At 40.6% G+C, this 14,746-nt stretch overlaps 1 protein-coding gene across 10 annotated transcripts in view; it reads left to right on the top strand.

The window, feature by feature from the left end:
* PDE10A (phosphodiesterase 10A) overlaps positions 1 to 14,746 on the top strand; it is a 333,920-nt gene that overhangs the window by 80,183 nt on the left and 238,991 nt on the right. For 2 of the 10 annotated variants that reach the window (XM_023223598.2, XM_023223599.1), the window contains exon 2: positions 9,215 to 9,342. The exons of the other annotated variants lie outside the window; for them this stretch is intronic. In XM_023223598.2, the coding sequence (XP_023079366.1) occupies positions 9,306 to 9,342 (37 nt within the window). In that variant the 5' untranslated portion in view covers positions 9,215 to 9,305. The remainder of the gene's footprint in view (positions 1 to 9,214; positions 9,343 to 14,746) is intronic. 10 annotated transcript variants of the gene reach the window in all.

Raw genomic sequence — 14,746 nt, 5'->3', positions numbered from 1 at the left:
GTCCAGTGAGTGGCCTTGCTTGGTTAGTTGATAGCTGCTTCTGGCGGCAGCTGGTCTAGAATCCACATAGCAAGCAGCTGCAAGAGCTGATTACTTAGCTCAAGAAGGGGAAGTGGGATGCGACTGCTGCCTCACCCTCCTGCCTCTGTGGGTCTGATAATTTATAGCAGGCTCGCATTCCTCAGATAAAGTTTCTTTTCTTACTGTGTTTCATTATTAAGTACCTATATTAGTTTTCTGTGGCTGCTCTAACAAATGCCACAAACTTTGTGGCTTAAAACAACGGAAATACATTCTCTTATTCTGGAGAAGAGAAGTCTGGAATCAGGGTATTGGCAGGGCTGCACACCCTCCAGAGGCTCGAAGGGAGAGTCCTTTCCTGCCTATTCCAGCTTCTGGTGGCTCCAGGCATTCCTTGTCTTGTGGCAGCATCATTCTGTTCTCTGCCTCTATTTTCACATCCCCTTCTCCTCTGTGCACTTCTCTCTCAAAACTTGCTCTGCCTCCCTCTTTTAAGGATACATTTGATTGCATGTAGGTCCCCCTCAGATTATCAAGGATAATCTCCTTAAAGTCAACGGACTGTGATTGCTAATCATACCTACAAAATACCTTCGCAGCAACACCTTGATTAGTATTTGAATGAGTAACTGGGAATATTAGACTAGTCAAGTTCCCACATAAAACTGGCCATCACCCCTTGTAAACTTGGCACTCATATACTTCTCTTTAAACTATGACTAATCTCCAAATAAAGACACCCACAAAGTCATACTTCCACAGGACATGATGCAGCTCTCTTACTTACAACCAAAATTGTGTTAACCCTTTCCCCAGAAAGGTATGCAAAAGTTCCTGGTTGGTGTTCATTGTTTTCCTTAACATCCTAGAACTTAAATACTGTGATGTAAAGTTCACTGTTATTCATTCATCTTATGTTAGATGATAAGGGATAAGAGCAGGAAGAATGCAGAGATAATTGCTTAATTATTTTTATACCCACATACTCATAACAAAATAAGAAATACTCATAAACATTGCAGCCCTTATTTCTGAAACTGACTGCCTGGTCCTAGATAGTGTTTATAGCTACTTTCTTCCATTACTCATTCTGTATTCCCTTTGCCCTCTGGGAGCATCACAGCCTGTTGTTCAGGGTTCTTTGCCTGTAGGGTGACCCAGACCCTCATTCCTGAGGGGCCTGGGTCATTAGCAGTCCTGCCTGAAAGGGGTTGTTGGTTTTCCATTGACTTCAGTCACAGGGCATGGTGGCAGATGCCCTAAGGGGCATTCTACATTCCAGTCATGTTCTTCCTGACCTCCTTTCTGTAGCCGAAAAGCAACCAGGTGTCCAGGTGGTTCATTAGGACAAGGGGCCGAACCAAAAGGAGTAACTAAGCCTTTGTTCACTTGCTGGGACAGTGTAAGCAAGAGACACAAAATGGTGCTGGCTCCCCAGAGGTGCTGGCTGTCAGTCTGTAGAATGGCACTGGGTGAGAGTCAGATGGATCAGCTCAGATGAGGGGTGCATTTCACTGCTGGGAAGTCTCAAACAAAAGGCTCTTGCCTCTTTATGGGCCTGTTGGCTGGGAGAAGGGTTAGGTATGGGAAAGTACCGAAACAAAGGGGAGAAAAGCACGTCCTCCAGGCCCCCAGTAAGAAGGCGGCTGAATGGAGGTGCCTGGACAAGGAAGGAAGATATATGAACAAGCATGGCTGGCCCAGGGGTCAGGGAAGCCTGAGCCCTCAACTGCAACTCCTTCCAGAAAACTGCAGTGCACTGACTGTGCACCAAGCATGTTGTATGGTGGGGTCAGTTTTTCTCCATGAGGGCTGCCAGGCACAACTTTGTAACTGCCTATGTTGGACCTGAAAGATCACACAGAGGATTTGCGCCTGGAGCCAGATTACCCGATAGTAGCAGCTCCATTTCCTCTTGGCAATCAGGATCAATCACCCCAGCCAGTACTTTGCCTATTGATTCAGAGGCCTGAGGAGCCCAAAGTGGCTGGGTGGCAGTCTCAATTTCCAGTTCATTGGAGCCATTGTGTCTTCTGATAGAAACATTCCTTCCTTTGAAGCCAAGGACCAGCAGAGCATAAGGTTGTGGGAACAGGAAGTGAACATTTTAGTAGTAAATCACCAGGAGTAATATTAAGGGGTGCCATTCCTATTCCTCCCTATCCTTGATTCCTGGACCCATGAATCCTGGCTATGGGAGAAACGGTATCATACATTAGACGCCAGTTTAGTACATATACAGTCTCCCATAGAACATTGCCCCAGCCCTGCAAGATATCCCACCTACCTGCTGCTGAGACTTCAAATACCATTTTTCTTTTCTGTCAGATCAGCTGCTTCAGGATATGGGGACATGGTTTGAACAGTGAATTCCATGATCATGGGTCCATTGTCATACCTCATTTACTATGAGGTAAATTCCTTGATTAGAAGGAATGCTGTGTGGAATACCTTGAAGTGGTATCATTTAGGGCCCACTTGGATAATACAGGGTAAACTCCTCCTCTCAGGATCTTTCACTATCATCTCCTCTTTTGCCATAAGGCAAATATTCTGTGGGTTCCAGGGATTTGATGTGGGTATCTTTTGGGAAGTGATTTTTGGCCTCCTAGAGTATCTGACTGTTTTACTTGCAAACTTTGGAGAAGCAGTAAGACTGAAGAGGTAGTAGAGAATATACGGTAAAGAGGATCTGTAGGCACACTGATTTGTTTTGAAACATAGCTCAGGTACACTTTTGCTATGTTAACTTTGGCAAGTGACCTAACTTCTTAATCCCCTTTCCTCTTCTGTAAAATGAGGATAGTAAGAATCATGTATCTAGATTATTTTGAAGATTAAATGATTTAGTAAATGGAAAATGATTAGTATACTGCCCCACACATAGTAGGCATTCAACAAATGCAGACTAATGCTATCACAAGCAGCTGGCTCAGAAAAGCTTTGCATCCATCAGGCAGCTGTGGAGGCCGGGACTTGGTGGTTGACACATATGGATATGTTTTGTTTGTATTTATAAAAATTTTGAGTTATTTGCCACATGAAGAAATACTGGTAAGACACACAGGAAAACATACTTGTGTGTTTTCTTGGGGGAGAAATCTGGTGGGAATGAGACTTCTTAATATATATATTTTATATTGTTTTAATTTTTGAATGTGTAGCAATTTGAAAAGGACCACTAAATAAAGAACTTCGAGGGATAAAAATTCATAAATAGAGGGTCATCTATACTTGTCTTGATTAAAAAACAAGACAAGCTAATAAAAACCCCCAAAGAGTAAAACTGTTGTTTTTTTGTTTGTTCTCATGACCCTTGAATCCATGGTGTTTCTTTTGGTATATAGTTATATTTTTTCCTTTGAGTTGAGTGAAATTTTTATATATATATATATACATTTTTTTTTTCTTAGCAGTCTTCCACTTAAATTTCACTGGTTGTTTTCATTGTGCATTTAAACATTGGTAGATTTATTTTATTTAGACTTGACAATTAGATCATTTGATGTGAACAACTGTACCTTAGAAAAATGTAATTTGAAATATAGTCCTGTTATTAGATTGACATAGAAATCATATGCTTGTAATGATTTTAAAAATATGCGTCTGCACACTTAAGAAGCTCTCACGATACAGTTTTTATTTTTCCATTGATTGTGACTTTCGACTTTTTGGGCCCTGTATTTCCACTTACCTCATTAAGCTCCATAGTGACTACTTGAAACAGCCTACATAGAGAAATGTGCTGTTATGGTGAATATCTGCCTTCAAATATTAGCACTTTACTTCTGTGGAGAGCTGTATATTTTTGAAAAGATTTCAGTTTGTTGAAGCTTCATAAAAGTCCTGGGAAATAGGTGGGTCAGGCATCACTAATGTTCTTTATCTTCATCTGTTCTATGTTGTCTACCAACTTAAGTAAAAGGCAGGGACCATGCTTTTGTCATCCTTAGATTTCTAGTATCTAGCATGTTGTTAGTGCTCAAAAATAGTTACTGAATATACAAATAAGCATATAGTCAGATAAAGAGGTAAGAAAAATCACTAAAACCACATTTGGTGGCAAGTAAATGAAATAATCAAAACTAGGATCCTTGTTGTTAGATGTCTAGTCCAAATGTTCCTCTCAGAACAACTGACTGATTCATAGTCTCTGCTTTAAATATGAGATCAGTTGAGAGCTACTTAAATCCTTTGTGCCAAAGAGAATATATTAATCCCCAGTCCGAAGAGGATTTAGCACTTTTGTCCACTAGAATAATCAAAATTCTCAAATTGTAAAAGCCTCAGAAACACATAATGAGAAATTGTTTTTTTCTGTTTATCACACTTTTAAACAAAATGCTTATGCTTACCTGTCTTAGTGAATTCGGGCTGCTCCAACAAGTACCACAGACTGGGTGACTTTTAAACATTTATTTCTCACATTTCTGGGGGCTGGGAAGTCAGAGACCATGATGCTAGCTGATGCAGTTCCTGGGGAGGCCCCTCTCTCTGCTTGGCAGATGGCTGCCTTCTTGCAACAGAAATGTTTTGAGAGACAAATCCTCTCTTTCTCATTTCTTATTACGGCACTAATCTCTCAGCTCTTATGAGGGCACTAATCCTGTCAGTGAGGGCTCTACCCCTCATGACCTAATTACTTCCCAAGGACCCCGCCTCCAGATACCACTGCACTGGGGATCAAACCTTCAACGTACGAATTTTGGGGGGACACATTCTGTCCATAGCACTGTTCTTCTGTCAAAGCATGGTGAAGTTCTAATTAGTATTAAATGGCCTAAAGTATTCTTTTGGAAAGGAAAGATTTAAATTAACACCTGAATATTTTTTATGAGTGGTAAGGTTAGAATGAAAACTTGACAGGTTTTCTTACCTCATATTTTCTCCATCATGTCACCATAATGGATCTAAAAAGGAAATTAATGTTTATTTCTATCACCATTTTTTTCTAACTTAATGTGCTAAAATTACATAGTTTAACAAGTCAAAAACTGAACTTACCATCTTCTTTCTCATTGGGTAGGACACTTACCATCTTCTTTTTCATTACACCATATATACGTGAGTTTGAAAGCTGGTACTTATCTTTATTCTCATTTACCACTCTTTCCACATTCAGTCCATTCAGTAAGTCCTGCTGGTTATATTTTTAAAATATCTCTCAACTACATCACCACTACCCTATATGTGCACATTACTTTTCCTTGAAACTAATTGTTGTCACTAAAGTCTGATGGATGTTTCAGAAACTCACAGTAAACTTACTTGAGCTGGAAAATAATCAGGACCTTCCACTCATTGACAAGAACCAGCCTTATTTCTACCTCTTTGCCTCTTATTTAAGCTCTGGCAACATCAAACTGTTTGTAGTCCCGTGCCCTTCTTGCATCTCTACCTTCTCATGCTGTCATCTCTGGAAATTCTAGACCATTTACTTGCTCGCTTAATTTCTTCTCATGAAGGCTCAGCTCAGGTGTCATTTCCAGAAGACATACCTGACCCGTTCCTCCTCATGACTCTCTCCTGACCCCAAGTATTGGGTTCATTTATTCAAACATTCATTAATTTAAATATGCATTGAGCACCTACTGTTGACCAGGCGCTGTTCTAAGTGCTTGTGATACATCAGTGAACAAAACAGAAGAGCCCTGTCTTTGTGAATTCATATATTCTAGTAAAAGAAATGGACAACAAATAAAAGTAAATTATGTAGGATATTCGGAAACTTAGAGTGCCACAGGAAAAATGATGTAGAACAGAGTGAGGAGGGTCAGTAGTTGGGGCAGTGGGGGCTGGGAGACAACAGTATTAAATACCATGTAGCTCTCATTTGAGACAGTGACATTTTGAACAATTGCTTGCAGAGGTGTGATGTAGACACCTGAGGAAAGAACAGTATTCCAGGCAGAGGCACAAGCCAGGGAAAAGGCCAGGATGTGGATGTATGCCTAGTTTGTTCAAGGTGAGAGATGTCATGAGGAACAGGCCATGTAAGGACTTTGGCCTTTGCTATGTGAGATCAGGGGAAGTTGGAGGGATTTCAGCAGAGCAGCACCATGATCTAGCTTATGTTTTGACTGGGTACTAGATTGAGACCAGACTATAGATGTATGCAGGTTAACCAGTTAGAAAGCTATTGCAGTAGCCAGATGAAGGATGATAGTGGCTTGAATTGATGGTGTTGACTGTGGGGAAGGTGAAACATGATTAGGTTTTGGATGAATTTTGAAGTTTGCAACAACAGGACTGCTTAATGGTATGGATATGAGGTATGAGAGACAGCAAAGAGTCAGGGAGGGCTTGAATCTTCCCTGTCACTCTCCCTAATCTTGTGTATGTAACTGGTCATCTAGTCTTGTCAGCCTGCCATTTGATTATCAGTTTTATTCTGCTACTGTTTCTCAACTGCACTGCTGCAGTGGCTGACTAATGGGCATTTCCTGGCTTCAATCAATTCTTTTGATGGGAGTAAAGAGCATTCTAAAATCCACATCTGCTTATATCATTCTCAAAGTGAAATCCTGCATATTTCCATCCACCTACAAATACAATTCTGAAGTCCTTAGCATGGCATACGTATCCTTAAACTGCCTTTGCTTACTCTGAGCACCTATCCTCCACCTCTTCCACATGCCTTTTATCATATGTAATTTTTGAATTTCCGAAAAGGTTGATCCTTCATGCCTTCTTGGGAGGGTACATGCTGTTCCTCCTGCCTGGGATGCCCTTTCCATCTTGTCTGTTAGTGGATTACAAGGCTAAATTTGGGTGTCCATTTGTCTGTGAGAAGCTTCTCTGACCTTAGTATCTCACCTAGTCTGTTGCTTTTCTTCCTTTTCCTATAGACCTTATGTACAGTTATTACACTTTTTATCCCACTGATTTGTAGCTGTTTGTAGTCTATCTTCCCTTAAGGAAAGCAAGCACTAGTTTTATTTTATCATTTTTTATCAAAGGCCCAATACATGCATGATTGACTTTTGGGCACTTGGGACAGTAAGGCAGAAATGGGTAGAAATAAATTGGAGAGATTGACTTTATATTATGCCATGTAAGAAAAAAACACAGAAAACGAGTTTGGCGGCCAAAAAGGGCAAATGCATTTAGTAGGAAAGAGTTGAGGTATAGGTGTGGGTTTTATGGAAGTCTTGAGGACCATAGGAATGGGGAGAATAGTGGAAGCTGAAGGTTGTTTGCGGCCAGATAGTGGAGATGCTTCCATACTCTGTTTTTCTTCTTTGTTCTGGAACAGTGAGGAACTGATCAGATTTTTTAAAATAAAAATCTGAAACAAAGTGTTGTTCTTTCGGTTAAAGTGGACTTTGCACCTATCATGTTGTTTCATTACGTTGTAGCATTTGCAAAAGATAATCTATAACAGTCAACAATACTTCTGGATTCTTTCAGAGAGGGTAGGGACTGTGGGGAGGAGTAAGTTTACCCTTACAGAATCTTGACTTAATTTGTCATGGGGGGGGAGAAAATCAAACAAAAGCTCTTGACAGTGCAGCCATCCAGAGAAGAAGAAAAGCTGCTGTCGTTGAACTAAAAGAGATGCTGGGCTTCCCTTAGGCTGAGGTTGGCAGCCCTGAGCATCTGGGCAATTCAGCCCACAATTGGGATCCCCGTATTTACCGGAAGTCCGTCCGGATTGAATAAAGCGGGAATTTCCTGCTTGTACTGAACTCAAGGTCATGGCTCATCCAGCGGGCGCTCCTGGTTCCTGTCTCTAGCCAGGGAGAGGAGAGGCCCATGGAGATGCCACAGAGGTGACCCGGTGCAAGGAACGGAAGGGTCCATGTTTAGAGAGTTTCCCAGGTTTCTCTAGTTTTGTGTATTTTCTATTGCGTCCTCTAGCTGCTGGACTCGGGTCTTGGGCCCTCCCCAGCTGTAGGAAGTTTCCGGCTTGTCCAAGGAAGCCCAGGCCGGAAGCAGGTGGGCGGAGTTTCTGGGGTGGGCATGATGTCATCAGAAGTGCCTGTGCCCACCTGTCACGTGCCACCTTCACTGTGGCTGCTGATTGCCTGAGGGCCGCTCTAATCCAGTCTTGAAATGGATGGCAGCAGGGAGGCCGGGACTCATAGCCGGGGGCCCACGTGTGGGGAGCTCCAAGAGTGAGGGGACCCGGGGTGGATGGGTGCCTCAGGTGGACTCCAGAACCGTGGGTGTAAAGCCCATTGGCAGCTCCTTGGCTTGGCACCCAGAGATGGGGATCGCCTGTGCCCTTGGGGGCGTGGGGCCTTTGCAGCCCATTCAGCAGCTGAGTGGTCCCAGCTTCCTGCTGTGCTGAAGCCCTAGAAGACTTCTCAGAATTTCTTGAGCATGGAGTGTTGAGTGCTGCCCTGGAAGGTATTGGAATGCCAGCTGGGCATGGGCTGGTCACAGACTTTTGGTTCCAAGGATCACTCCGCGTCCCCCAGGAGAGTACTTCTGAGAGTAGAGTAGTGTGAAGAAAGATTGATCAGGAGCCCTGAAACCAGAAAGGCAAGTTGAGGGAGAAGGCTGTGCACTGGCATGGTTCTGTTCAGTTAGAGCACCTTTTGGCTGCAAGTAACAGAAACCCTGCTTCAGATTACTTAAACAATAGGGAAAATTTGCATCACAAAACATGAGCCTTTGAGGAAGGGCAACTCCAGGATTGATGGACTCACACCCATGGATCTGCTTCTTTACCCTTCCCACTTTGCTAATGGACTTTGTTTTGATGGTGGCAAGATCAGCTCTTTGGCTGTAGGCCTGGTATGCACATTGGAAGAAGAGTGGACTTTTCTGTGTGGAGCTAAACTAACAACTTTCAGGGAAGGAGGGTATTACCATGACTGATTTAGCAAATCAGGATTTATTCTGAGCTGGAGATGGTGACCTTCCCTCAGAGGGAAAAATGATGGCTAACTGTCTGAACAAAGACAATGGCAGTGGGAATGAAGACGGTTTAAAGGAGGCAGAAACACTGAAGGTATGGTTGACAGAAATCAGTGATTTGCATTTAGGGATTGAAGAAGAGGGCAGATTGGAGGATGACTGGGATATTTAGTTTAGGTGATTAAGAGGAGGATGATTTCACTTAAAGAGATGGGATATGAAAGAGGGAGGAGAAGGAGAAGAGGGAGAAGATTCTAGTAGGTTAAGGTGTAGCCATGCTGAGAATTATCTGTTAGTTATTTGATTTTTTTGTTTTGTTTTTGTTTAGAAGCTAATGGTATAGATATAGAAGTCATCCACAGAGATGTTACAGTTGAAGAGATGGGGGTAGAGAAGACTTTGAAGGAAAAGAATGTAGAATGAGGATAGAAGAGAGGAAATCCCAACATTTAACAGGTGAGTAGAGGACACTAAGCCAGCAAAAGAAATTTAGAAGGGACATTCAGATAGACAGGAAGCAAACTAGTACTCTGTAGCTCTGTTTTGATCTGCCAATTCATTAAAACGATCAATTGACGAAAACTTTGTTTTGTTCACACCTTGAGTCTTTTTGGTGCCAGCGTTCACTCAAGACCCCTACAGTATCATTGACAGGGTTTCATTGCACCAAAAAAGTTTACAGTGTTTCATTCTGGATGGGTTAGTTTTAATGGCTTTTGAGGATTTCTGTGATGTTCTAGTTGGGTGATTTTTCCCTTTATTTTTCATAGGGTGGTTACATATTTGCTTTAGGCAAATTGATTATTGGCTAAATGACCTGCTTTACTATGTTATGTGGAGAAATTTCCAAGAAATTAAGGGATTAGTTAACAATATCTGATACTACTGAGACCAAGGGAGATGAAGACTGTGATAATGATATTTAGCAATTTGGAAATTTGGTTTAACCAAAAAATGACTTTAGTGCACTTATGGGGAATGAAATCATTGGGTGATGATTAATGCATGAATTAGAATTAAGGACATTAAAATAAGCACTGGACTACTCTTTTGACTTTGATGGTGAAAGAAAAATAGAAGGTGTGGTGGGTTTACCAGGTGTGAAGGACGTTTTGTTGTTGTTAATCATGTTTCAGGATTGGTGGAAGTATGAGTGTCGTAGAAATCTTTACATTAAAAGGGGTAAGGAGAGTTTGAAGACATGAGACATAAAGGGGAAACAACTAAGTGAGCAATTAAAATAAGGAATCAAGAACCAAAAAAGAGAGCCAGCTGAGTTAGGAGAGAAGCTAGAAAGTGGGTAGAGGTTCAGAGAAACATTGCAGAGGAAAAATAAAGGATCCTCTGAGTAACAAAAGGCTAGGTCATGTGTCAGGGTGATCATGCCATGTCCAGATGCTTAGGAGTAATGGAACAGTCTTGGTCCGGCTGCTGTGGGATCAGTATAGGGATCCATCTAAGAGACGGAAAAGAATTGACATGACTGCATTTTTCTCTAACCAGTTAGAAATGCAGATCACAAAACTCGAGTGATTAGGTTTCCTTAGTGTGGGGTGGGACTAAGCAAAGAATTCTGTGGTGCTTGCTGAGGTGTTATTGCAGTAATTGGCAATGGATTTTAAACTCAATAGCGAGGCAAAGTTAATTCAAATGGGAGAGAAACTAGATGAACAGGGACCACAGTGTACAGTTGAGGGCAAATACCTGACTCAAAAGTAGTGAAAGGAAGAATGAGGTGTAAGGATAGGATGGTGTCACCAGAGAGGGGAATTTTGTCACAGGAGGGAGTAAATAATTTTTCTCCTTATTCATGGTTTGTAACGGCATGACCTCTAACCCACATAGAGGAGTAGCAGGGAGCAAATGAATCATATCCTGTTTTAACAGGTAAGCTTGAGGGAATAATAAACAGTTATAATGTAATATCAGAAATCTATTGTTTTATTAGCTGTATAACCAGGATGACAGTTTATGAGGTGTATTAGTTTGAGATACTTGTAAATTATGGTATAAATGCATTCTCACTTTTAATAAAGAGCTTTTTAATGTACAGTCTGAGCCGAGACTAGTAGGTAAAACTCTTATTTTTGTCATTCAGAATGTGCTGATTACGTTGACCAGATTAGTTTTCAAATAGCAAGTGTGACATTTCTCTGAGTATTTTTAAGTTGTTTTAAAATGATTTTTAAGTCAAGGATAGGTTTTTTGAAAATTAATTTTGAGGTGAAATAGTTTTTATGAGACAGTTTCTGTCTTTAGCAGATTCTCTTTGGATCCCTCAATCCTGGATTCACTGGTGTGACTAAGCTCCACTTGCGTAAGTGGCTGGAACTCTCTCCCCTGCCTTGTGTTTAGAGGTGCAAATATTGGCCAGCATTTGAAAGCAGTTAACCTATTCCCAATCCCCAAGCACCACTTTTTTTTTTTTTTTTTTTTTTTTTTTTTTTGAGACAGAGTCTCGCTTTGTCACCCAGGCTGGAGTGTAGTAGTGCGATCTCGGCTCACTGCAGGATCCATCTCCTGAGTTCATGCCATTCTCCTGCCTCAGCCTCCCGAGTAGCTGGGACTACATACAGGTGCCTGTCACCACACCTGGCTAATTTTTGTATATTTAGTAGAGACGGGGTTTCACTGCCCCAGCACCATTTTTAGTAGAGCTAATGTAAAAGGCACACGTACATTTTCTAACAAATTGCTGTTTTTCTTTTTTTAATAAGGTAATGGAGTCAGTGTTCTGAAACTACAACTTTGACATTTATTTGCATAAGTAGGAGGGGAAGTGGTTCCCATATGCAGCTAGAACACCCCTTTAAAAAAACTCACTTTCTCTTAAGTTTGAATTTGAAGGCAGAGGCTTTTATTATTATTAATGCCATATGTTGGACAGTTTGTTTTGTTAATAAGTTGCTAAAACCTGCTTAGCTCCTAACTTTAACCTACACTCTCACAATTACACCTTCCTTCCTCCAGGGTTCACACAGTAATGGCCGAAGTGCCAGGCACTATAAGCTGATAAGATAAGAAGCACATGGCACATTGTCATAAGCCAGGGGTCCCTACTGGGCCGGCTGACGCACACAGTCTTCCCCTGATGTCAAAGGGGTGAGAAGTAGCACCTTGGCACTTTTCCCGAATTTTGTGCCAGAGCAGGGGAAAAGACTCTTTGTTTGAAAAAGCAGCTATTGAGATATTTTTTTTAATTGCTTTTCTTGACTGTAGGCCAGATTCCTGTCTGTTTAAATGGTTTGGTATTATTTCTGAGTTGTTTGGCAGGAATAATGTTTGCTAGCAAAAATACGTTTAATTCATTTATACATAATATTGTATGATCAGTTCGTTGCCACTTATAAGACTTTGAATTTGGCACTTTTTGGTGAAAAAGTAAGTGTGGCAAATTTGATGAAAGGCAGAGTTCAATATGTCTCATATATAAGCTCTTAAACTCTGTCACCAGTATTTGGACAATGAACCCTGTCTTAATAAATCTATGAGGAGGGGAAAGCTAAATATAGACGAGGGTCATTTCAGTAACATTTAATGCCTGACAAGCTGTTTATCTCTATTACTTATTGGCATTTATACTGAAATATGAAAAATGTTAGATTCATGAGATGGAACTGTTCAACACTAGTAGTAGTCTACTAATGCATATGCCAAACACATTCTCTCTACTGATAAAAAAAAAAAAAAATCCAGACATAGGTGAACATGCTCTACGGCCAAATTGTCGTCATAGTGAAAAGTCTGCACGGTACATTATTCCATAAAATGTCGTTTAATTGTTTTATTGGCTCCTTATGAAGTCCTAAAGAACGAAGATAATTACAAACCTGTAATTTTACGGCTGCCTTGTGGAAAAGGGTAGACCAAAGTGCCTATATCAGGATGAAAGACCTGAAAATCTAAATAGCCTAGCGTATTATATATAAAATTTTTCATAATTAATTATGAGATTAGCTCAGATTAGTGAAATATAGCAAGTTTTGCATTGTCATTTAAACTTGAAATTTTAACATGAACGCTACTTGAACAAAGTTGGCAGTGAGAATTGTGGATTACAATTAGCACTCTACAGAACGGTGAGACATACTGGAAGTAAAGCTGAGGATTACTGCTTTTTTGTTTGTTTGTTTGTCTGTTTGTTTGAGATAGGGTCTCATTCTGTTGCCCAGGCTGGAGTGCAGTGGCACGATCATGGCTCACTGCAGCCTCAGCCTCCCTGAGCTCAGATAGTCCTCCCACCTCAGCCTCCAGTATTTCACTTTGTTGCTCAGGCTGGTCTCAAACTCCTAAGGCTCAAACAGGCCTCCAGCCTTGACTTCCTGAAGTGCTGGAGTTACAGGAGTGAGCCACGGCACCCAGCCGAGTGACTATTTAATGTTTACATTTTTGTTACCAAGGAAGCAAAAGAAAGTATTTTAGGAATTTAGAAATGCCACTGAATTGTTAAAATGACATTTTTGAATTAAGGTATTTTACAGAAACCACTTTATAACAATGACATATTGTATCTTTTGATGAATGTTTTGTTGACTAGGTATAAACTAATTTTTTTATACTTAGGTGGTAATAAGAGCTGACATTTTCTGAATTTTTTAAAGCAATTTTCATGTATGAGGTGTAGATATTATTATCTCCATTTCCCAAACGATTAAATTGAGGCATAGAAATGTTAAGTGACTTATTTCAATAATTCTGTAAATGGTAGAACTAAGAGTACCTTGGTAGTCATCACTGATAATTAGAACTTTCTGTTTTAAATTAAATGCTGCCGTAGAGACCAGAATAATAATGCCACCTTTCTTCAAGCACTAAACTTGCTTTCAGGAAAAGATTAAGTATTAGGGAAGGAAATTAGAGTTTTAGAGGTAATAGGTGACATACATACATGAAATTTTCAAGAAAGCGGAAGTGCCATGCTTAAATCTTTCTCTGATGTTAAGATAAGCGGACACAATTCTTCCGTGCTTCACTGCTCTGTGCAGTAAGTTCATGTTAGTAGGGTGTACAGCTTAGATGCCTGTGTTTCTACTCATAGTATTTCTTAGTCACTAGGGACAATTTGGCTCCTAAATGTTAAGAAAGAATTAGCAGCTGTTAAAGTGGAGGAACAAGATGTTTGACAGCAGCATAGCAAGTTGGGGGCTGTGTAACGAATGATCTGAAGTGGAACAGCTATAGTGTGAACAAGTGAATAGGAACTTTTGAAGTATTTGCAGCACAGCTTCAAACAGTGTAGCATGACTGTGGATTATGAGAAAATAAATACAGTCAGGTCAACTGGTACTAAACGCTTATGAATGGGGATTTCTTTTTAAAAGCCAAATCGGTTTGCCTAAGAGGTGAAGTGTAATGCTTCCAAAGAGTGTCACAATGTGTTAAAATGGCTAAGGTCACAAATTAGAGAATTATCTCTCCAAGAACAAAATGTGGAGAGAACTGTCTTAGGAACTCTGGCCTGTCTCACTAAGATAGCATTATCCATAGCAGTGATACTGACTCTCAAGCATAGGGATGTTTAGAGTATCTCACTGATGATGCCTAAGTGGTGTGTAATTTCTCGTTCCAGTCTATTGGCAGGACTTGAATTCTTAGGTTTCCCAACAGAATTTCATGGTGTGTGCTTCTCCAGTATTTTCATATTTATCAGCAAAGATCTAGTAAAATAAATAATGAAATCAATTGTTTTGCAAAGTAAGCAAGGCAGAGAACAGATGTGGTTCCCAAAGACTCAGGTTGCTGTTCTGCTAGCAAACAGCTGGAAGATTCAGTGTCATATAAGTGTCTTAGATGCGATCAAAATAATGAAATTACTAGAAGTAATGAAAGCACCTCAGTAGGATAATGGTTTTATCCGTCT

Source organism: Piliocolobus tephrosceles, chromosome 5 (genome assembly GCF_002776525.5).
Source record: "Piliocolobus tephrosceles isolate RC106 chromosome 5, ASM277652v3, whole genome shotgun sequence".
NCBI classification, from domain to species: domain Eukaryota; kingdom Metazoa; phylum Chordata; class Mammalia; order Primates; family Cercopithecidae; genus Piliocolobus; species Piliocolobus tephrosceles.
Note: the sequence above shows the minus strand (reverse complement) of the source record. Positions and strands in the feature narration are given on the sequence as shown.